Source organism: Equus caballus, chromosome 5, assembly GCF_041296265.1.
Source record: "Equus caballus isolate H_3958 breed thoroughbred chromosome 5, TB-T2T, whole genome shotgun sequence".
In the NCBI taxonomy this organism is placed as follows: domain Eukaryota; kingdom Metazoa; phylum Chordata; class Mammalia; order Perissodactyla; family Equidae; genus Equus; species Equus caballus.
In genome coordinates, this window is record NC_091688.1 from 36,267,440 (window position 1) to 36,292,277 (window position 24,838).

General features: G+C 48.2%; 1 protein-coding gene across 2 annotated transcripts; it reads right to left on the bottom strand.

Annotated features, from left to right (window-relative positions):
* Positions 1-1,038: 1,038 nt before the first annotated feature.
* On the bottom strand, positions 1,039-16,979 carry FCRL6 (Fc receptor like 6). Of its 2 annotated transcripts, XM_001491018.5 has the most exons (10): positions 16,798-16,908; positions 12,214-12,234; positions 10,434-10,700; positions 9,618-9,902; positions 9,187-9,468; positions 8,669-8,794; positions 5,293-5,358; positions 4,607-4,675; positions 2,429-2,460; positions 1,427-2,350 (listed from the first exon to the last, which is right to left on the bottom strand). In XM_001491018.5, the coding sequence occupies exons 1-10, from the start codon at positions 16,826-16,828 to the stop codon at positions 2,222-2,224; spliced, it is 1,308 nt and encodes a 435-aa protein (XP_001491068.4). In that variant the 5' UTR covers positions 16,829-16,908; the 3' UTR covers positions 1,427-2,221. The 2 variants fall into 2 exon arrangements, with proteins under 2 accessions (XP_070123045.1, XP_001491068.4); XM_070266944.1 differs by lacking the exon at positions 12,214-12,234 and having other exon boundaries at positions 1,039-2,350; positions 10,434-10,726; positions 16,798-16,979.
* Between the last annotated feature and the right edge of the window lie 7,859 nt (positions 16,980-24,838).

A 24,838-nucleotide genomic window follows, 5' to 3' on the forward strand; every position in this document is an offset into this window, starting at 1 on the left:
CTGGGGAGAGAGCAAAGCACTGGAAATGCCAGGCTGGTGTGTGTGTGTGTGTGAGACAGAGAGAGAGAGAGAGTGTGTGTGAGTGTGAGGCTGAGTCTATATGTATGTGAAAGAAAGTGCGGGAGTGTGTGTGTGTGAGAGTTGTGTGAATGTGAGTGTGTGTGAGTGTGTGTGTGGAATAGGACTTCTCACTTATCTGTATTGAAGGACCTGTTTTCTTTTTTATTTTCAATCCATTGTGAACCTATACTTTTGTAGAATACAATAAAAGCAAATTACTAAAAAACTGAAATTAAAAGAGGCATACAAAATACAAGCCCTAATTTTTTATGATTACACATAAAATTACTCTGTATAGAAGTTTCAAGATTTGCTATAGAAGTTTCTAGATTCTTGCTTTCAATTGTTCTACTTATCTCATCCTGGCCTGGTAGACACAGTTCACAGATGGGCCCTAGTCCATGGACCATGCATTGAGTGTTCCTGGTGTAGGGGTGAGGGGGCGCGAGGGGAGGTATGAAAATTCAGGGAGAAGGCAGTCTATGGGGATGACTGGACCAGCAGGCTCCTTTGGGGTCCCCATCATCAGTGTTTCCTTCACGAGCTGTCCATGATTTGACCTCTACAAGGAGGGTGCCTCCTTTACAGAGGGCACGGCCAGGGCTTGGGCTCTGTGGCTGCTTCCTGATCGACCAGTGAGGGCCCTGCGTTTCTAGATGACCTGGTGTGTGCCTCTCAGACACCCTAGCAGAGTCAAAGAGGCAAAGGGGAGAGGGTCTTGGTGTATTCTGGCTGTGGACTGGATTGGGGATGAGAGAGATGGGGAGGGGGATGAGGAAGAGGAAGGCTTCCAGTGGGAGAAGGGAAGAAAGAAAAGGGAATAAAAGAGAAGTGAGAAAAAAGGCTAGAATGGGTTGTTTTACTAGTTCTCCTGGGCCGATCCGTCTCATCCACTGTCTTCACCCAGAGCAAAACCACAGGCGGTTAAGCTCCCAAAGGCGAGTGTACTTTGGTGAAGTATGTATTCTGGAGGCAGACCAGGCTTTTTAAACTTTAATGTGCATACAAATTGCCTAGAGATCTTACTGACATGCAGATTCTGATTCATCAGGTCTGGGGTTGGGTCTGAGCATCTGCATTTCTAATAAGCTCAAGGGTAAATTCTAGATGTCTGCAGCTCTGTGGGGCCAGGAGCTCTCTGAAAACGTGGACTTCTTGCTAGGAGAGGTGGGTGGGGTCTGGTGTAGTCAAGCGTCGGTAACTGAGACTTCATTCTGTGGTTCCAGAGCAGGGCCTTGTGAAGCTGGCGCCAGGGCTTCGCAGGAGCAAGTGTAACTAATCCTTCATTGACCACTCTCAGGCCTCAAAGAGTGTAGACTCCTTGAACAAACCAAATCAAACTAGCAGGCAAATGAGTGATATTGATGAACAGTATGAAACAAATTAATGATACACCTTTATTAACGAGTAAGCTTTACAACCATGTATCTTTTAAACATGCAAGGGGTAAGTGGGTTTTCTTGTGTACTCCACACATGGGGGCTTTGGGCGAGCCTCAGTTCCATAAACTTTGGTAACCTGGAAGGGTTTGAACCAAAATGGAGCTGCACGTGAAGCAGAGTTCTCGGAGCCAGTGGGGCTCTGGCTTCAGCGTCAAGAATTCTCTGATATTGTCTGGGCCAGGCCCTTTCCCCACTGATCCTCGGTATCACTGAACCTCTGAGAGAACCCTCAGCCCTGTGGTCACTCATGGGCCTCAGCAACAAAAAAAAAGTTGGAAGTTGAAAGTTGGAAATGCTTTATAGGAGCTACCCAGGGCCAGCCCTCTGGGATATGCAGATTGACGTTCTCTCCTTTCAGGGTCAAGCCAAGCACATCCAAAGGGACTGAGGACCATAACAGAAAGCACTTATATATAGAGAGAGAAGGGACTCTGACCCCTCCATTCACGTGGAAAGAAAACATCTGTAGCTTCCAAGTTCAGTTCACTGTTGGAACCTATTGCGTGAGTGGGATCTCCCTTCCCACACATTGCCTGGGCTTCTGCTAAGAGGGAGACCCAGAGTTCATTCATGTGCTCCTTGAGTCTCCTCAGGACCCTGACCAGGACAAAGGGCTTAGGGGCTCCCTGACTGGGAGACCCACAAAAGAGGCTGGGGCACTGCTGGCCTGCTGAGGAACACTGGAGGCTGTGGATGGATGTGCACGTTGAGGGGTACCGTCACCAGTAGAGGACCTCATCACGGTCACCAAGGGGATCTCTGTGGGTCCTGCTTCTCATATTCAGCCGCTTGGCTGGAACCTCACCAAGCTGTGGGCATCTCACCTCAGTGTAGATGACAGAATTGTCCTGTGAGAGAGTCAGGTTAGGATGAGGAATCGGATGTAACACAGAGGATGAGAAAACAGCAGGGGGGTCCCAAATTACCTTTTCCCTTGAGGTTGACTCAGCAGGCCTGGCTGTGGGGGAAAGAGGAGTACACTTAGGTTAGGGTCTGTGCTCACTGTTGTGTCTCCTTCCTAACTCCTCCTTGCCAGTTGTCTTCTTCTAGAGAGCTCGTACCAGCCCAGGGAACTCTGTTCCCCCTTTGACGTCTCAGGACCCTTGACCCTCCATCTGCAAATAGGTGGGCCTGGGAATCAGGAGACCTGGGTCTACGACACACGAGCTGTGTGACCTTCGGCCAGTCACCGGGAATCTGCATCTCAGCTTCCTCAACCAATAGTGGTGGTGGTGCTAAGAGCGACCACCTCACAAGGATCATGGAGAGGATGAAGAGCGATGAACTTGTCAAAGACACTTTAAAATAACCACTACATTAGACACTTAGCGTGTACCAGCCAATCTCTTAGTTGTGAGGATCATATTTATTATTGATCTTTCTCAAAGTGGGATGAGAGAACCGAGGCTCAGCAAGGTTAATAACTCTCCTCAGCCACTTCCATAAGAAGTGGGACTGTAGGCAGTGTTGAATCTCTGCAAACATGAGGAGATCCAGGGTCCCCTTCCCTATGGATCTTGGAATGTAATGGCCCCTCCTCACTCTGGGTTTCAGATTCTTCACCCATCCGTCAGGGAAAGCCTGCTTAGAGCATGAGTTGGGAGCAGATCGCCCCCAGCCCCACCCAATCCTGAATCATGCCTTCACCTTTGTTGCCCTCCTAGGATTAAAGCGGTCACATTTCCTTATTTTGCCAATGAAAACATATAGTCTGAGGCTGGTTTCTTTTTTTCTTTCTTATGTTTAAGTCCTCATTGTGACTCTCCTCGGGAAGGAACCGTGCCCACGTGTGCTTTCCCGTCTGCCCTGGCAGTGCTTTGGGCAATAAGCAGTCAAGTCCTGGGGGAACTGCCCCCAGTTCAAGAGCCTCCTAGGCTGACCACTGCCCTTAGTGCCTTTTATGGGAGGGAGCAGAAACCCTGGGCTCATTCAAACTCATTTTACAGACCAGGAATCAAAATTTAAGAGCAAGTGAGGCATACGGAAAGAAGCTCCCTATTTTTTGAATACCTATTACATACCAGACAATCTTTAAGATTTCTACAACCCAGGTTCTATTCCTAGTAATTTATAATAGTCTTGAAAAGTAGGCATTATTTCTACTTTATAGCTTAGGCTCAGAGAGGTTAAATAACTTGTCCAGTCACACATGAGTACATAGTCAGGTTTTGAACTCAGTTCTGACTGACTCAGAAACACACACTCTTCCCACCACACCACGTTGCCTCTCTCTCTGTTAGAGTGAGAACTGGCTTCTCCCCATCCCAGCTACCCTGACACTGGTAGCCTGGCTGGAGGTCATGGTCTTCTTAACTCCCTCCTATAGCTGGGACTGTCTTGTTCTGACTTAGACTCCGGGGAAAAGAAAAACTGTATCATTCTTTTCTCTCTTTCCTTTGTTCCTCCACAGTGTTCAGAAAAAGGCAAAAAACTCCCTAGTTAGGATGGTAGCAGTGTTGGTCGAGAGGCTGTTGAGGATAGTGATTATAGTGGTCATAGTGGTGGTGCTGGTGATGGTGGAAGTGAAGGAGGAGGCGGTGGTGGTGATGATGGTGGTGATGGAGATAGTGGTCATTACGGTGATGGTAAAATGGTCTTAGTAGTCTAGTGGTTAGGATTCAATGCTCTCACCCCTGCTATCTGAATTTGTTTCCTGGCCAGAGAACCACATTACATATCTGTTGGTTGTCATACTGTGGTGGCTGTGTGTTACCGTGATGCTGAAAGCTATGCCAACGGTATTTCAAACACCAGCAGGGTCACCCGTGGTAGAGAGGTTTCAGTGGAGCTTCCAGACTAAGAGAGACTAGGAAAAAGGACCTGGCCACCCACTTCAAAAAAAGTTGGCCATGAAAACCCTATGAATAGCAGCGGAGAACTGTCTGATATAGCGCTGGAAGGTGAGAGGATGGTGAGAAAAGACTGGGCAGGGTTCCCCTCTGCTGCACACAGAATCAACTGGATGGAATCAACTCACTGACATTAACAACAACAAAATGGTAATGGTGATGAAACCCTCAAAGTGGTAGTGATACCCTCACCCCAGGTGCCAAACTTCCCATTTACATTGGCAAAGATGTCAAGTATGGCCCAAGATCACTCACCTTCACTATTTGAGGTTGTACGCACTGCAGAGTAGATGACACCTTCTTCTTTCTTATTCTGATAATGAACTGAAAGAAGGAACGAGGCTTAAATATGACCCACCTGCTCGCCCACCTAAGACAAGTGTCCTGAAGACACGCATGCAGGAAAGGCAATCAGGGGCTGTGTCATGGTGAAAACTGGCAGTGGGAGGCAGTCATTAATATAGGATACCCATGTTGGCAAGAGGTGCCTGGTCTCTGCAACAGATTCTAGCAGCTTCCCCAGCCCAACATTGTTTAAACTAGAAGTTGGCAAACTTTTTCTGTAAAAAAGATAGTAAATATTTTAGTCTTTGTGGGCCACACAGTCTCTGTGGCAACCACTTGGCTCTGTAGTAAACAGTCACGCACAATACATAAACAACTTTCTTTACAAAAATATGTGGTGGGCCTGGGTTTGGCCCATGCACCATAGTTTGCCAACCTTTGGTCTAAACACTCCCTGCCCTCTCTCCTGGAGTCCAGGCTCTCCCACCACCAACTCCACAGCTCTTGCTCGTCAAACTCTCCGCAGCAGCCATCCTTCCCCAGATGACTCTGATTCCTGAGACCTGGGGCTCACAAGGGCTTCCTTCTCCTTACTCCCCTCAAGAGGCCCTTCTCTGCCTTAATGGACAGACCATGGTCCTGCTGGGAGTCCTTACCTTTGGCACACAGTGAGTGCTGCTCTCCACTTGGAGCTGGGGGCAGATTCTGGGGTGGAAGGGGCCCTAGGCGATACAAAGTCACAATTCATTGAGATCCCTCGGAGAGAAGGCTGGACAGGGGGGACAGAGAGGCTGAGAGAAAGAATGTCAGTGGAGGCTACTGGAGGTCTGAGGCTGGTTTGTTCATGAAGGTTAATTCATAGGTCTGGACACAGTAAATTTTTATGGGATGTTTCCTTTGAAAAATACCCTAGAGGGTAGGATACCTCTATAGGAATCACAAACTGGGAGGGAATAGGGTCAGAAAGGATGGGTTACACCCTTGCATGGAAAGGGCCCCAGACCTACCAGTCAGGCTGCTTTTGAGAAGGGGAAAAAGCTAATAACTTTGACCACACACTATGCCAGACACTGGGCTGGGGAATTCAAATGCAGTGTCTACTTCATCGCAAAGCACCTAACCCAGAGACCACCACATGGCTGGATGTCAAAAAAGCCTCCTTTCCTAATTCTTCGGTGTTGCAAAGGCCGATACTGTATCTCCATTTTACAGACGAGGTGACTGAGGCTGGGAGAGGTGACTTCTCCACAGTCACACAGGAAGTGGTGAGGACAGAATCTTAATCCAGGTTTGTACGCTTTTTCTCCATGATCATGCTGCCTCTGTGATAGCAGCTACTTCCAGAACTTTAAAAATTAGCTCCTGGGATAGGAATTGAGTCACATGTGGATTTTAGAACACCTGGTTCATGGTCAGTGCCCAAGAAATATTCATTAGCTCTAACAGCAAGAACGCATCAGAATCAGTGGGTAGGATCTGTGGAAATGACTCCTTCTGTGAAACCAAGGGTGCATTTGTGGAGACTCAGAGAGGCCTGTGATTATTAAACATGCCCTACTGCTCATTCCTCGGGGCCGTGGTTCCGAGTCTCCACTCCATGAAGAGCTCTGTGAACTCGAGGGAACTCTGTTTTATGGGAGGTGTGACAACAGGTAGTAAAATGAACACTTGTAAACAAACAAACCAGAACTTGCACACCTAAGTAAGTGCTCCTTTGAAGTAGGCCCCTTGCATGACCACATCCTAGTTCTAGAGACATCATCATCGGTCAAAATGTTTTGAAAATGACCTTCAGAGATACAGACTCAATCTACTAAACAGCTTTGGTGGTGGCATATTTTTGTCTGGTGAGGAATGGATATGCTATCTGGAAATGGGTAAGGATCTTCCAGAGCTGGGTGTGGAGAAGGAAGGTGTTGATATGACTGTTTTTCTTGTGTAGCTATGGAGTCGGGCCTGAAGGTGGTTTTCTGAGCTACATTATAAAAAAGGTTTTGTGCTCCTGAGATTCTGAGATAAGAGGACCACCACCCGGAGTCTTATTTTCATGAGAGACAGGTTTCTTAACAAGAAATAGCCCAGGTGCTCCTGGCAGTGGGGGTTGGGTGGGGAGTGGGGATGGGTGGGGAGTGGGGATGGGTGGGGGGGAGGGCAGAATCTCCATGTGAACAGGTAATGCTCTTTTACTCCCTGTGAAAGGCATCTTCCTCTTGATGATCTTTCACCAGTGATTTCTCTTCTATCATCTTGTCCGGGGCCGGGAGGGAGAAGGCTGTGCTATGTTGCTTTGCCTTTAAAGATCTGACCCACAGGTGAGTGAACGGAAACACCTGTGCTACCGAGGCCAGACTGGGCCACTGGAAGGAGGCTTTGTTACAGATGCAGGGATGGTAGAACTCAAAGATCTTCAGTTCATCGTCCTCTACTCCAGCGGCCTCCCCATCTAGCTCTGGGCCTGCCTCCATCTTTCTCCTACCATACAGGTAATATCTTAAAGCAAGTCTAGCCTGCATGAAATCTATACTCAAGACTAGAGGGAAGAGGGAATGGGAGGCTGGATGGACAAAGACTGCTAAATTAAAAAGGCGAGAAGAAGTTGGAGGCTGGCCCAAGCCCTAACTGGGGTGCTTGGTGAGGCAAGAGATTGGGTCTAGGGCCAGAGAGAGACTCTTTCAGGTATCCTGGCTGATGGTCAGGGAGGAAAACTTGGATCGCATGACTGGGTGGTCTTCCTCAGAGAGCAGTCTGTCCCAACTCTGGGAAAACATCACTAATTCCTCAACAGAGGGAGCTACAAACTTGAATAAGTAAATCTGGCTCTGGAGGTCTAGGAGAGCAATTGCTTTTGCCCTCGGCAAGTGGAAAATAAGACTGTTGCCCTGCAGAGGAGGAAGTGGGGTTGTTTGAGCCTCTGTAGGTGGATTTGAAGGCCTAGGAATAAACTGGCACCAAATAGCTTTGGCTCATTTCCCGTAAATGTGGCCTGAGGTGAACAGGGTTAGAGTTGGAATAAATGTGTAGCCACCCAAGGTAATTGCTTTGAAAGCCAACATTCACGCTTAACTATCATGACCAAGACAGGAAGAAGAAGAGAGTCTTGAATATCAAAATTGATAGATTACCTAGAAATGCCATTTCTCTGATTGTTTTCCCTGTGCATCTGAATTTTAACCAAATTTTTTATTTTCAGTGATTCTGACTGGAGGAATTAGAGAATGGACAACAGGAGAAAGGGCCACCCAGGGAACCTGCTGGGTGACCTGCTGAGATGACTGAGAAATGTACTGAGCACCCAGAAAGTGCCCGTTTAACACATTAGGTTAGATGGTGTTAACTCATTAGTTGTTAGATAGATGTTATTGTTCTGACTTACACCCTTACGATATCTGAGAGCAGATCTTAGAGCATCTTAGAGTGAACTGGGCCAAGGTCACAGAATTAGTCAACAGCAGTGTTGGGGCCAGGCCCTTGCTCAGTCCTCTCCACCATGTTTCCTTTCTGATGACTTATCCACTGAACACTCACTGAGGGCACAGCCCTGTACAAGATGAGTGTGTGTGTGTGAGCAGGCACACACACTCTGGAGTTTTCATTTCTTCTTTCTCCTCTACTAGGTAGACCAGAGCTCTGGTGAGTTTAATGAGAGAGAGAGTTGGAGGCCTTAGGTTTTTTCAATCAAATTCACAGCCACAGACTGTCTTTCAAATGTGAAGGACACTGATCGACATCAAGTTCGGTTTGTAAGAATCACTATTTGTGCCTCTATTCATGCCTCAGCGTGTAGCAGTGTGTTTGTGTGCAACTCTGGGTGACTGCATGTGTGAGACAGTGTGTCCCTGTGTGTGTATGTTTTGGAAGCTGTAAGTGTCCCTCCATGGGCCCCTTTGTGTGACATGTGAAGAGAAGTCCTTCCTCCCACCCAACACCCAGGAGAAGAAAGCAGCTGGTCCTGTCAGACTCTGGCTTTCCAAAGGCTGGGCAGTGCCTGGCATAGGGATTCAGCAACAAAGAAAGCCAGAAAGAGTTACTGACCGTTTTTTCTCCAGGGTCTGAAATAACCCAGAAGTGCAGCAGCAATGACCATCACACCCAGCAGGCTTGCAGGTAGCCAAGGAACCAGCCAGTTGCTGCTGGTGGGGGTGGACAAGACCAGAGGACCTAGGGGGTGAGTAGAGATGACCATGAGCATTGAGGAAGAAATTCAGAAATACATCCCAGATGGGCACAGAAGAGACAGAATGGCTGGCATTAGGGGGAATCATGTGGCCTGGAGGAACCTTGTAGATGGGGATGAAGGATGGCTCAGAGGATGCCAGCATGGACAGGCAATGCCATGGATGACCAGGTAGCCCTTGCCCCACGGCGTTCCCCACTCTCCATAGACTTCATTGTTTCCCCACCAGGTTCAGTGGATAGGGTCCATGCTCAGTCTCGCAGTGCCTGCTACCAGCCCAGCATTGTGCCGGGCGTGGTGGGAGGTACACAGAGGAGTCAGAAGTGACCCTGCCAGTTTCCTGGGGCTCAGAATCCAGTTGGGGGACAAGACGTACCATCCAGGGAGAGTGTCACAGGCCCACTTGACTCTTTGGAAACACTGTTCTCAGCCTGGCAGGAGTAGTTCCCAGCATGCTGCTTTGACATCACTGGGAAGAGGAAGGAGACAGCTCCACCATGGGGGGCTGAGTGATTCCCCAGGATCTTCCCGTCGAGGTAGAATGAGTACAGGATCGGAGGGGAGCCCCTCTGGACCTCACAGAGAAGCTCCACCATGTCCCCCACAGCGAGGCCAGTGGGCCTGGGTCTCAGCGTGAGCAGAGGACGGGACACAGGAGCTGGGGCAACACACAGGTTGGGAGGGTCAGCTGGACCACCCAGGCTCCCAGCTCTTCCTCCCCTAGGCACCCCTCCCCACACTCCCAGGGGACCCCATTGCCTGATGCCCAGATCCCTGGGGAGTGTCTCCCGTCCCTCCTCCACTTACCCCGCACCCTGATCTCCAGCTGGGGGCTCTGTTTCTGAACTCGGCCTCCCTCAGGGGCAGCCTTGCACCAGTAAAGCCCAGAGTCTCCATCCTGGGCTCCTGGGATGCACAGTTCTGGGTGGAGGCCCCCGTCCTGCAAGACGTGGCCCTCCTTGTAGAAGGAGAAGAGGAGCCGCAAGGCTGACCTCTGTGGGTGCAGCATTGTCTCACATCTCAGGGTCACCGGGCTCCCCTCACGGGGCTCAGAAGAGTGGACAGTGCTCAGCACAGGAGGCAGGAACAGCTCTGGGGAAAGGCACGCCCAGGACTCAGGACGGGGCCCTGGACAGCGAGGCCCCAAGAGGCTGAGGTCTGCGCTTCAGCACATCCCAGGCCACAGCCCCCTGTCCTGTGGAAAACACTCATCATCTCCCAGGAACCAGCCTCTCATCCTACCCACTAGCTCTGAAACGACTCCCACACACCCGAGCCCCTCTGGAATCCCAGGCCAGAGCCAGAGGGACCCTAGAGGTCATTTGTCCCCAGAGGGGAAGGGTCCAGCCCAGGGCCTCAAGGGGAGTGAGTGGCAGGACTGGTTCAGGGCTCTTCCTAGCCCCTCCCCAGGGCATCTCCCCTCCTTCTCCTGGCTCCAGATGTGCCTCATGGTGGGCAGGCAGGGCATTTGGACAGTGTCATGGATGTCTCAGGGCCCTGTGGACTGGCCCAGCATCAGGGGCAGCCAGAGGTGGGGGTACTGCCCAGAGAGCTGCTGACTTCTAGAGACCAGATCCCTGAGCAGCACCCTACTCCCTTCAATCCACCAAGCTGGTGACTCACCTTGGACTTGAACCATGGTAATCCTTGAGATTTGCATGTCAGTGAATGGACCATAAGTCACCTGCCCACTGCACCAGTACCGGCCACTGTTTTTCACTGTTGCTGGCCCCACGGACAGAGTCTGGCTGTCCTTAGAGAACTGGAGGGATTTCCCATCTTTGTAGAATGTCACCCGGGACACGGCTGCATTCCTCCTTCCCTGGCATTGCAAAGTCAGGGTGTCTCCTTCAAACACGGGGTCTGGCCAGGCTCGGAGGTTCAGCCAGACTGTGAGACACAGGAACAGGGTCACCCTGGAGCTGCAGGTTCCATCAGCCCGTTTTCTTCCTCTGTCCCCTAGCCTGAGGCCTCCCACTCGGGATGGAGGCTTCTGGATGACGCCTGTACAGCTGTCACTGTCCCTCAGTCCTTCATGCCAGAACCGGGTCAGGGCCTCTACTCTCCTTTCCCCTCCTTCTTCTCTTCTCTCTCTTCTTTTCCTTGCCCGTCCCCCCCCCCCCCCCCCCCCCGCCCTCTTCTTCCTGTGCCTCCTTTTTGGCCTTCTTCCCTCCTACCCTCCTTGTCTCCTTTTACATTGCACTGTCCTCTGCCACCTTACCAAGCTTGGGTCAAGTTGGATTCCTTCCATCCATTGTTCTGCTGCACTCCTCCTGAGCCAATTCTCACTCCCCTAGATTGGTTTCTTATCTCCTGACTCCCCAAGAGCAGCTCCTTGTGAGAGCTGCACCCCTGCCCACCAGAGAGGAGCTAGAGCGGCAGGTGTCGGAAGTGCCACCGCCTTGGCTCACTCCTGCTGCTTTTCTTGTCAGGCTTCCCCAGACCCAGCCTCCATCTGCACCCCCAGCAGGGAGTTTTTCACCACATTTCTACCATGGTCACGGGCAGGGATCTGTCAACTCTGTCCTCACTACTAAAAATGTATACTATACCCTGAGGTGGACAAGGAAGAGCTCCTGGGGACCCAGCATCATTTGCAGAGTGGCCCCAGGCCATACTTCTCTGACAAGTCAGACACCACCAGTCCCAGGCAGAACTCAGGGGCCTGAACTTTTCACTGGAGAATAATGATGAGGACCAGATAGGGAGCTCCGAGGGGAGCCCCAGCATACCTTGCCTTTGCCTGGATCTCCTTGGATCCTCAAGACCTGTCCCCTGGAAGTAATGATGCTCACAAAAGTAATGATGCTCCCAGCCTAACTAAATGATGAGTTTTGCTTCCACGACTGCTCCTTCTAGGAGCACTAAGTGTTGCGTTGAATTCTCCCTCCCTGGCATCACAGAACATGTCCTTTAAGGTCAAGATGTTCATAGGTCAGAGTTTTTTCCTACTCAAAAGAAAGCTCCATGGAGGTCAGTGGGACGGTGGGCTAGAGACTAAGGGCAGCTGAGGAACAAAGACTGATCTATAGACAAAGGTGCCTGCTTCTCTGACTATAAAAGGGAGAGAAAGGAGTCCAGGGTCTCTATGAGTGGAGAATACTGGGGCTCCAGGGCCACACTGGGAGGAGATGGAGGCCAGTGCTACCTGGAAGGAAACAGGATGGAGGCCCAGAGCCATTCTGCTGGGACTTGAGTCACCCTAGAATTACCCTCAGCCTGAGATCAGTGGAGTCTTGGTTTTCTCCTCTTCCTGGGCATTAGCTAAGTCTTCTGAGGCAGGGCCTAGTCTGGTGTTGCTCTGAAGATGTTTCTGGGGGACCCAATGGCCCTGCCTTGTAGCCATCCAATGTTTTGACCCAGGAACACACTTGGAGATAGAAGAGACATAGACAAGACTTACCTGTTTTCCCCAAACAGGGAACTACAAGAGAACAAAATGAGAAAATTAGGTTAAGTAGCAGAAAGAATTTTATGACAAGGAAGCCTGTCACCTCAGGAATGGGTAGTAACACCCATTCAATCAACCAACCACCCAGCCCCACAGGCACCTAGTCATCCAACCACCCAATCACTCGGCCATGCAGCCGCTCCACCATCTAGCCACCCAGCCACTAAACCATCCAACTACCCAGCCACCCAACCACCCAGACAAGCAGCCACCTAACCACACAGCTAACTAGCCACCCAGCCACCCAGCCACCCAATAACTTTTATGGTGGACCTACTGCCTGGACTCCTCTGCTCTATTTCAGTTAAAATGTTGCCTCCTTAGACAGGTCTTCCTGGGACACCCAATCAAAAGAATTCTCCTCAATCACTATCACAATGCCCCATTGTATTATCATCAGAGCACTTATCACTGTTATAAATTATTGTATTCATTAAATTGCCTGCTTATCACCTGTCTCCCTCTGTCTAGAATGTAAGCTCCATGACAGCAGGGACTCTGCCTGTCTTGTTCAGGGCCATATTACCTATGCCTATGACCTGTGCCTGGAACACAGTCTGTGTTCAATAAGCACCTGTTGAATAAATGCATGAATGCTTTCCTTTGTGCCCAGACATGCGGGGCAGGGAACAAAAATTAGAATCCATAGGACTAGACTCTTGCACTAATGTGCCTGTGGGTCCTATCTGCACTTATAGAAGAACTCAGATAGCAGAGGCAGGACCTGACTCCTGTGGTCCAATGTCCCTACTCTGAGGAACAGAGGATGGAAGCAATCAGATGCAGGAGGTAAGGTTTCCCTGGAGGAGTAATCATTAAAGGATGTGGGACATGGACAGGCAGCTCGGATCAAAGAGAGAACTACAAACCAGCCAGTGCATCACACACTTGCTTGCACCTTGTATACACTGCACTCATGCTTTTAAATGAATGAATGTTTGAGGAGAATAGGTGGCCTGGGAAGAGAGGCCAAGCCATAAAATGATGACAGATGAGGTTAGACAGATATGAATAGCCTACAGGATGGAGGACCCTAAATTGAGAGGCACGCTTGGATATGAGGCAGTGGAGAGTATTTTGGCCTTTGGGGCACGGGTGAAACAATAAATGGTGTAGGGCTGAGAGCAGTCAGTTCAGCCTATCCTCTAGATTTCCTTGTGTCCTTCATTGCTGACATGTCCTAGGTGCTGTGCAGAACACTGAGAAAAATGCAAGAATAGCCTTGGGAGGGGTGGGTGAAGACTCTCTCAGTAGATGTTTGAGATGCAGATGTTTGCATGTTCCTTCACATGCTGCCATCTTGCTGTCCACACTACCTGGGACACAGGCAGAGGCTTTCCACCTTCATTCTCTACTTAGCTCAGGCTTAGCTCAGCCACAGGTTCTCAGTGTGCGCAGAATTATGAGTTTCTTTCTTACCATCCTGCGATCGCCCCCTCCCCACATCTAAACATATCTTTTACTATGAGCTTGGTGTAGTGGAAAGCATGCAGGATTTGGAATCAGACGACGTGGACTAGACTCATGAATACAGCTCTTTCTGTGTGACCTTGGACGAATTGTTTAAATCCCAGAGCCTCCAGTTCCTGGTTTTGCAGGTATACTGGGAATGATAGCAGTCATTTTTTCCTTACAGAGTAGTTGCGTAGGTTATATTGTCCCCCTGCCTGGGAAAGTGGTTATTACATTAGCGGAGAGCAGAGAGAAGGCCTGACCTCAGAGTGACTAAGACCTTACTGTGTAGCAATGCCTCCCTTTTGTTCCCCTCTTCACCGGAAAACAATCTTGCAGCCACAAAGTGATAAACAAACAGGGTTGAGGGTACTGAAGCCTATAATAAGAGAGAAGGCATCTAGAGAACATAGAGACACTTCAACTGAGCTCATGTCCCCAAATCCCGAAGACTTGCTCTCCAAGGCACTGAAAGACCTTGGAGTTGTGATTGCAGACCCACCGGCTATAATCAAGACAGCAGTGAACTGGGCACATGCAGACTGGGCAATGTCTGCTTACAGCAGTTCCTATAAAAAGGACCTGGGGGCCTCAGTAGCTGTAGGCTAAAGATGAGGTGATAGTGTGATGAGATAGCCAAGAGCTATTGTCAAACTAGGTTGCACAGCAGAGTCTTGGACAATGGAGGCAGCAGCCCCACTGACCTCTGCACCAGTCAGGCCACTACGGGAGGGAGGAGAATGTCTAGCTCCTGGCCCACTAACAAAGCGCATCAAGACCAAGCATCCCAGGACAACGAACACGGTCTAGAAACCATTTCCTATTAGAGGGATTGGGAGAAGATATTTATCTGAGAAAGACAAGACAGAGTAGGGACATATGGTGGTCTTCAAATACTTGATGGGTTAAGCTTAAAAGAGAGGAGAGACTTATTCTGAGTTACTTCATAGGGCAGAAGTGGGGCTAATTCATGGAAATTAGAGATGTCAGGGAGGCAAGTTTCAGCTCCACATGAAGAAGTATCTCACAGCTGTGTTCTACCACATCGGAACATGCTTCTTTGCCAAGCTGTGGCTGCCATGTAGCCGGGAGGGTTATGTGGAAGCCCCGTGAGACCTGTCATGGATGCTGTGTGTGTATATGAGGATGGGTTCCAGTACTGGGAGTGAAGTTGGTTAATGCGTGGCTCAGAAGAAAATTAAGGTTCATCTCCCAAACATTAAATATGTCTTTCGTGGACAGCCATGTACCAGCATGGTCAATGTCAGGGCCTCTAGCCTCTTGAATCCCTGATAGCCAACAATAATATTAGGCACCATTTATTGTGTGACCATGCCCTGCCAGGCACTTTAAATGGATTTTATTTTCCAGTTTTCCTGATTAGAATCCAACTACATGCAGACCAGAGGTAGTGAGGTAGAAGGGAAAAAGCATCGGGTTTGACATCAAATGGACTTGGGTTTACATCCCTGTTTTGTTCTTGTTAGCAGGGTAATTCTCGGCAAAGTTTCTTAAACTTTTTGAAGCTCATTTTCTTCAACTCCTTAATAGGGATAAAAAAAAAATGCCTGCTCTCTAAGTCTCTGAAGGTTAGATGCGAAAACGTCCGCACTACAAAGTAGGTGTTTTTCTCTCAGTCCCTCTGTCCACATCCGAGAGGAAATAGCAGCTCTGCTCTTACAGTAACTCTGTTCCTACACATCTGGCCATGGAGTCCATGTCTTAGGCTGCTTTTCTGGGGTCCTGAGCACCAAGTGTGACCCAGTCATGCCAGTCTCTCTCTGACTGACTCTCTCCTTCTTCTCGCACTGACTCTCTCCCTTTTCTCTTCCTTTGTTCTCTCCCATCAGATCCTGAGTTCCAAGCTGGGAAGCTCTGGGACTTTATCTAGTCAAGTCCTAGGGCTGTTCCTTCTACAAGGTAGCCATTTGTCCTTGGGGATCTTTCCTCTGGAGTATATCCAGGCACCAGGCCATCCTGTCCCCGCCCTTAGTGTGAGCATTAGACCTTTCACTTGTTCAAATGGCCATTCATAGAACACACAGGCTAACCCAGGGTAACACAGTGATGTCGGGGAAGGAAGAGCTCTGAGTGGAACAGGTATTTTCCTCACAGAGGTCAAATTCTCAAATTCTATCCAGGAAGAGACTGTATTTAGGAATGGTTTTGTTTTTCTGGTTCAATGAAAACAAATAAACAAACTACTGAGACCAAATTTAAAAAGTAAGTCAACTCAGAAACTATAAAATGAAATGAAATATATGACGAGACTTGTTCCTTTTAAGTGTAGCAGGGTGACAATGGCTGAGACTGAGCTGAGTCTGAGGGAGCCCAGGGACCCCCTTCCCCCAATCTTCTACTCATAGACCAGCCCCTTCAGTCACTGGCCTGGGTTACTGGCCCCGGGGGGAGGTGGGTCAAGGAAAGAGATATGGATCAGAGAGAAAGGATTTGATCCTTCTAACCATCCCCAAGGACCAGTCAGACTAGAAACAGACCCCCATCCCCAATAGAGAGAGGATGTAGGCAGATAAAGGACAATCAATTTGAAAAGGGCTTTGAACACCCAGAGCAAAGCCTCTTGACCAGTTGAGAAGCCTGGTAATTGTTGATAGGTTCTAAGAAAATGCTGAGGCTTCATAAAAATACATCTCCTTGTAAAACCCCAGCTCCCATCTGCTTTTCCCTGTTTCCCTCATCTCTCCCCATCCCTAGTAGCCTCCTTTCCTTCTATAACTTTATTTTTCCCCCACGACAGCTCTGATGAGTGTTTTAACCTGATTTCACAAGGTAAATATGTCACTGGGACTCAGAATGTGATTTTCTGCCTCCCTAATTTAGCTCTGATACATCGAAGGGCTGCCCTTCCAGGGACCCAGGCAAATGGGACCGGAAACATCAGGGATCCCTCCTACCCACCCCACCCCCACCCATCTCTTTCAAATATACCCATGGGTACGCACGTGTCTCAAGCTCCAGCCATAAATGCACGTGAACTGAGAGAGGTCAAATCAGGCTTCGCGTCTCAGGAACGACTTACAGTCTTTGGTGCCCAGGAGGGGATGCTAACGCTCAGTGACTTACCGAAGAACAGCACAACCGTCCAGAGCAGCATGGCGCCTGGCCTGGTGCGGAGGAGGGAGCAGGTCAGACTGAAGGCAGACGGAAAGCTGGGGGCAGAGCATCTAGGCCACAGGCGCAGGGTGGGGTGAGTAAGTCCTCTCACTAAAACGGTGCTACTGTTTGACAGTCTAAATAGAGGAAGTGGGGAAGAAACTTAAAAAGCTCAAGTTGGTACTTCCTTTTTGATATAAGGAGTATTATACGAATAAATTTTCTTGACCATGGAGCATGAAGGTATCAGTAAGTAAACCACTAGCAAGCACTTTTGAACATTCTCTCTGTGGCTTCAAAACACTCATTCTAGGGAACCAGGATGGGACATAGCTATGCAAAGATCCAGAAACTGCCAGAATTTGCTTGGTCTCAGCCTCAGTTAGCTTGGAAGGTTTCCAGCACAGTGCGGGAAACACGAAGATCATCCATCCCCGACCCTGAGTGACCACCAGTTCTCGGAGGTGCCCCACCGCCTCCAAGGAGAAATGTGTCTGGACAACACAATGAGATGGAGAAGTGAATCCTGAAAATGGTCCACAAGACCATCAGTTCAGGAGGGAATCAGAGATCAGTGAGGTTGGACTAGAAAGGGGCTAGAGGTTCTGAATTTGAGGCTCTAAGACCATCAGGTTATTATTTTGAGAACAACTGTTCATTAAAAGACACCATTAAGAGAGTGAATAGGCACCACAGGGATAAGATATTTTTAATACATACGGCTGACAAAGAACTCATATCCAGATTATAAGAATATCTATAAGTCAGTAAGAAAAAGACAGACAACCCATTAGAAAAATGGGCAAAATAATTGGATAGGTAATTTACAAAGGCAGATATCCAAGTGCCAAACAAACATAGAAAAAGGAGCTTGACTTCATAAATCACTGTAGAAATGCAAATTTAAACTACAACGAGATACCACTACGTACCCTATAAAAATGGCCAAAATCATATAAACAACCAAGTTCTGGTCGAGATATGAAGCAACTAGAACTCTTGCACACCTCCAGTGGGAGTATAAATTGCTACAACCACTTTGTGGCAGGAAAACTATGTGGCAGAATCTACTAAAACTAAACATGTGGATACCCGATGACTCAGCATTTTCACTCCTACTCACAGGCTGAACAGAAACACATGCATATGGGCACCAGAAGCCATGTGCAAGAATGCTCATAGTAGCATCATTTGTTACAGATAAAAACTCAATAGTCCCTCAACAGAGAAGGAGCACCTACCCTCACCACCCCATCTCCTTTGAGGAAAGAACATGTGAGATTAAGGTGAAGCACAGAGAGTCGGGTAAAATACTAGGAAGCACTTACTGACAGTAAAGTTTTTCCTGGAAGGCTTTACATGAGAAGTTTCATAGTCTGGAAAGAATTTGATGTGCTGATTTCTAAAGGTGGGAATGGAGCAGGTGAATTTTCTGTTTTCTTGGCCAAGATGATCGATTCAGTGGAAGTGGGAAACCAATCTGACATGGCCAGGCATGTCTTTTGTGACTCAGTTGATTGGGAATGAGGTAAAAATGGTGAGGAAGTAAAGCAGGAATTGGATATCTTGTCCACTCACCTCAAGATGCGAACATTTATATGTTTTCTTTTATCCTTCTCTGTCCAACAGAGCTCCCCACTTGAGTGGTCTCCAACATTGTTCAGCTATGGGTCTAGAGGACCAGATGGCAGACCTGCAGGGCTGCAGCTAAGGTAGGAGGCAGGTGCAACCACAAATGGTCTAGCTTGCAAGCATTCGTGGTGCCCTGCATGCAGAACAGTTGAAGCTTCTGCCCCTGGCTGCTTCCACTTTTACTGGGTTCCAGCAGCTTGAGTGTGTGACCCCTGTCTGACTTCTCACTCTACTTCTGCAGAGTGAGAAGCTGCTGCACCTTCAGAGGTGTAAGTAAAATGGGCTCTCTGAGCTGAACTGGCTGCACACCATTCCCTTGAGGGTGAAGCTGAGCCTAAGGAAGTGGGGCTACTGCCCAGGTTAGGAATGTTCTAGGACCCAGGCTGACCTTGAACCGAGACTGGAACGGGTTAGGGGAAGAATCAAAACCCATAATACTAATACTCTAAGGGAAGTGAGGGGCTAAATGGAGGTGGGGAGGATAGGAGAGGGAGGATTCTTATCCAGAAGGAGCTTGAAGCCCAGATACCCTCATGACTCAGGGTCAGCTGGCAGGGAGAAGCTGTGAGGGACCATGACTGTTGAGGAATGGGAAGAGTCAGTCCCACTCCTAGGAGGTGAGACGGGGAGCAGGGTAGCTGGGGTTAGGGTGCAGCTGTTGGCATAGAGACAGCATGGTGGGCTCTGGAACCACCCACTGGAGCTTAAATCCTCGCTCTGGATACTAATCTGCTGAGAGCTTGGCTAAGTTTCTAGCCCCTCTGCACCTCAGGGTCCTTATCTCTAAAGCAGATAAATAATTACACCTGCATCATAGGGCTATTATGAAGGTTAAATTTGGTAAAAATGTGAGACTCACTTAGTGCTAATAGAACTTTCAACTGTGACGGAAATGTTCTCTGGGCTGTTCATGCCAGTAGCTACTAGCCACATGGAGCTATTGAGCACCTGAAATTGGCTAGAGAGACTGAGGAAGTGAAGTTTTAATTGTTTTTAATTTTAATTAACTTAAATTTCAATGGCTCCATGTGGCTAGTGGCTGCCTTATTGGATATTACAGGCTTGTAACAATGCCTGGCAATAGGAAGTGCTGATAAAGGTTAGCTATTGCTATAAGGAGGAGAGTCAGGAAGGCTTGAGCCACCAGAGCCTTCCTCTCAACCTTAGCTTTTACTGGTAAGGCCCAGAGAGGTGAAGAAATTGTACAAAATACTTGGCCATAAAGCTGGTGGGATTGGAGCCACATCCCTAGCTGGAACTGGAGGTCCAAGGAAAGACCTGAGACCATTTCCCTAAGTTAGGTCCCAAAGGGAGAGCAAATTGGGGAAACATATTAAAAGCCTGGAACTTAGGACAGAAGCTGAAAAGACCAGGAGTCAGTGAAGATGGAGCCAGACTGGGAATGAAGCTCCAGGCCTGCCCTGCAGGGGGCAGGAAACCCTGTGAGGCATCTGGTCACCACCTTCCTTCCCTCTCCTTTCCTTCTAGAGAACAACTGGAGATCTTGGAAAGGCCAATGGAAAAAGTTTGTGTCAGGTCTGTAGCGACCCCTTGTGGCTACATGGACAACTGCCTTAAGGAGGGAACCCTTATGAGTGCTGAACCGTCAAGCATTTTTTTCGAGCTCTTGCTCTATGCCCAGTCCATCCCTGCCTCCAGGAGCTCAGGAATAGACAGGCATATAGTCAGTATAGTCTGAGCTTCTTAAAGCATTTTTTCATGACTGCATTTTTAAATTTTATCACACTGTATTATATTTGTTTCATTGTCCTTTTCTACATCCAGTCTGTGATTTCCTCAAAGGTAAGGGCTGAGTCTAAATCATCTTTGTGTCACCAGGCCTAGCCTTGTATCAGGTTCAAGATATACCAAAGTATAATTGTTAGGAGTTCTGGAGTCAGAAAGATCTGGATTCTAATCTGTTCTGCTGTTTACTAGGTGGAGGACCTGGGGCAGTGGCTTAATCTCTCTAGCCTCAGATTTTAAACTTGTAACATGGTAATAATGACATCCGACTTCTAGGACTGTGGGGAGGATTATACTTCCACTCATGCAATATCTGTACGTTCACCCCTCCACCTGCAGTTGGACTCTACCCTTACATCTTAGGAGGCTTTCATACCAATGCTATCCTACTCATTCTCTCCCATGTATTCAGTCACGCCACCTCAGCTGGATCTTTCCCATAGATGCTTCTGAAAGATGCTCGTCTCTTTTGTCTTCAAACCAAAGCAAATCACACCCTAAACCCTCTCCTGACTCCACACTCACCACGAGCCGCCATTCACAGTCTACTTGAAAGAGTGGTTGATGGCGGCCCTTCCTAGCTGCTGTTCTGAGATACACTGGTGTGGCTCAAATGGTTACAGGTGTTATAGGATATTGACTTTCTCAGCCCTCAGGGCAGCTGGGTGGGGCCACACTTCCAGCTGGGAGCAGCCTTGCTCAATTACCCAATGTCCCATTTAAATATAATTTTCTCTATATGCCACAAAGCGAAAGACTGTGGAAGCACCGTGTGAATTCTCCCTGTCTCCATCTGCTCCTCTCTCACTCATCCCTCCACCCACTCCAGTTTGGCTTCGGCCTCCTTCATGTCTCCAGCGTAACCGAGGGACAGGTTTTTGTCCTCAGTCTGCTGGACTGCAGACCACATTGTTACTGTGGATTACTCCCTCCTTCTTCAAACACCAGGACACCTCTCCTGGTTTTCCTCCCTGCTCTCCCGCCACTCTCTTTTCCCACTCTCTCTGCCAGCTCAGATTCCCTCCTCCAGTGACTTGAAGAAGTTCTTCAGAGCTCCATCCCAGGCCCCTTTCTCTTTTCACTCCATATTCTCTTGCTAAATATTCTTATCTGTCCCCATGGTTAAATAATTACTTTTTTTCCTTTTTTAAAAAGATTTTATTTTTCCTTTTTCTCCTCAAAGCCCCCTGGTACATAGTTATATATTTTTAGTTGTGGGTCCTTCTAGTTGTGGCATGTGGGACACTGCCTCAGTATGGCTTGACAAGTGGTGCCATATCAGTGCCCAGGATTCGAACCGCTGAAACCCTGGGCCACTAAAGCAGAGCGTGCGAACTTGACCACTCAGCCACGAGGCCAGCCTCCAAATAATTACTTTTAATGCAATGAATCCCAAATTTGTCTTCTAGTGCAGGCTGGAACCTCTATTTCAGATACAAAACTGCTTACCTGAGAGCTCCGCATGGGGGTCTCAGAGGCTCCTTAAAATCAACCTGTCAAGACCAAACCCAGCCTCTGTCTCCCAGCCTCGTCCTCTTCTGGGGTTTCCTGTGCTAGTCGGCAGCACCACTCACCACCCTGCTGTGCAAGTCAGAAACCTGGGTGGCAAGACTCTGATTTGCCCCAAAGCACAAATTAGCCCAGCAAAAATGTTTCCATTAATATGATGCTTTTGGAAATAGGTATTGTGTATGTCCATGTGTGTGCATGCACACTTTATATTTCTGTTGTTTATAATTTCCCTACTGCCTGCCCCCACTGCCAGCCTGGCTAAATCCTACTCATGTCTCAGATTTCAACTTACATACCCGTTCCTACAGAAACTCTTTCCTGACCTCTGTTTCCCCCCAGCCTGGGTCAGGTGCACATCCATCTGTCTCAGCACTTACCACATCCATCTGGCATTGATCGCCTCTTGTGTGCATTCCTGCATAGGCCTACAAGCTTCCTGAGGGCACGGGCCATGTTTATCTTGTTCTTTGCTGCACCTGGCACAGGGTGTGTGCTCAACAAATATGTGTGAGACGGAGATTGAGATAGAACGGGGCCCCCCTTCTTTCTGCTCCTGCTTATGCACAGGATCAGTCCGTGGCATGGCTGCTGAATTGTAATCTCATCTGCCCTCTTTCAGGTCTTCTCATCCTCAAATTAGTGGATTTTAGGGTGACATTTCCCTACCTAAAGGTGTTTGGATGACTCTGAGTTAGCCTAGGATCCAAATAACTCAGGACTGTTATTCCTTCCTTCATGAGTGGGAGATGGTCCATTTCTTTGGAGGGCCTGCCATTTAATCTATGCTATCCTTTGAATCACAACTCCACCCCCACCTCTATTTCCTTACTTTTAATTTTATACAAATCCACTCCATTCTTCCTTGCATGCATCATCCTAGGGAGCACGATAAAAATTTCTCAGTTGTGCTTCAGCTAGAACAGCCTTGACTAGAAGCCTGTGGTCACCAAAAGCAGTCTGAGAAATTAGGAAATGCCACCATAGAGGGGCTGGAAAAGGATGGAGGCACATTCTTCCCTGGAGATTGAGGAAGAGAAGCGATATAATTAAAGCGATAAATTGGATTTTTTTGGCTCTCTGTTTACCGCTGTCAAACATAATCTATTTCATGCATTTACACAGAATGCATAAATAGGTCAGATTTAATTTTCTTCACTTTGCTTATTTTCTACTCCAGTTCCCTGGGTAGACACGGAATCCAGATGGAAACGGGAAGACTGTAAAACTTGTGTATTTAGAGGAGGTGGTGGTAAAGGATTTAGACCCCTGGATTCTGGAAATTAGACACCCATGAGCAAGTAGAAACTAAAAAGAGGCAATGACATATTTGGGAAAGAGCAAGGCATTTGGAATCAGACAGTCCTGAGTTGGAATCCTGGCTCAGCCACATTCATTGTGTGGCTTGGATTTTCTTCTTGTTCCTCTTCTCAAAGGACTCCTCCCTGCACTCATTCCCTGCACTCCTCCCCCACGGATTTCTGTCTCCACTGGATTCCTTCAATCTGCATATGGATGCGCACAAATATTATCCAAAACAAAACAAACCTCTCCCTCTGCCTTACTCATCTTGCTCAGCTTTCACCGCATGTTTCTCCTCCATTTATTGCCAAGCTTCTCAAAAGAGTTGCCCACATTCACCGTCTCCTGTTCTGCAACCCCTACCCACTCAGCCCCCACCACATCACTAAACTGCTTTTGTCAAAGTCACAATGACTCCTGTGTTGCCAGCTCTAACAGATCATTCTTCTGCCTCGGATTATTCGGCTACTCAGCAGCATTTTCAACAGTTAAACGCTGCTTCCCTCTTGAATCACTTTTCTTTCTTGGCATCCATAGCATCCCCCCTCTCGTGTTTTCCCTCCTACCCCTCTGGCCACTCCTTCTTAGTCTGTTTCTAGATCCTGCTCTTCTTGACACTGAAGGTAGGGGTCCTCAGTGTTTAGTCCTGGGCTATCTCCCCTCCCTACCTCTCCCCTCCCCATCTCTCCTCCCCTCCCCTCCCTTCCCCTCTCTTCCCTTCCCTTCCTTTCACTTCCTAGCTCTTCTCTTCAGTGTTCACACTGTCTCCCTAGTCTCATGGCTTTAAATAATGTGCAGTGACCCCAAATTTATATCTCCTGACCTGACCTAACCTCTCTGGTGGACTTCAGACCTGAATATACAACTGTCGGCTCTCCTCCTCCACTTGGGTAGTTCACAAGCATCTCAAACTTAACAGATCCAAAATAAAACCCTTCATCTCTCTCCTCCTTGCTGGGAATGAATGACCAAACAAACACCCTTTTCACTGTCCCTGCCTTCCTCCCCATCAGTTTTCTCATCTCAGTCAGCACCACCAGTTACGTAGAAACTTCGAACTTCATCCCTCACAGCTAATCTATTACCCAGTTCTACTGGTTCTTCTTTAAAATATATCTCAAATCCACCTTATTTTCCCCACCTTTGCTGTCCCATTATAATGGAGCTCCTCAACGTCTTCTGCCTACATTATTGTTAAAGTCTCTTAATTCTTTTCCTGGCATCTGCTTTTGCATCCCACGCATTTCACACACACAAGAAAGAAGTGACCTACTCAAAATAGAAGCAGATCCAATGTAAATATTCCTCTGCTTAAAATTTCCAATGTCTCTCCATGGCCCTGAGATTAAAACATACCCCTTTTTATAACGCCCAGCAGGTCCGGCCATCTCCCTCTCTGGCCTTATTTGAGGCTGCTCCCTTCTGTCATGGTGCCATGGATGATCCTTCAGTTCTGCTAAGACCACAGCTCCTCCCTCCTCGGGGTCTTCATTTGCTTTTCCCTTTGCCTCCAGGGCTCTGCCCCATCCACCACGTCTCCCTCCATGGCCGGTGTGTGTATATATATCATTATATGTATAAAAGAATATTAAACATCCAGAAAAGTATAACAGATAACATAAGAAACATCTGGGCACCCACCACCCAGCTCTATTTAATTCTAAAATGTTGTCATCTTTGCTTCAGATTCGTGTTTTTCTTAAAGAAATAAAGTAGCACAGAATCAGCTGAAGCCCCTTCTTCCCTAATTCTTTTCTCCTCCCTCTCTTCCCAGAAGTAACCTCTGAATTTGGTATTTATCATCCCATGTCTGTTTTTCTAC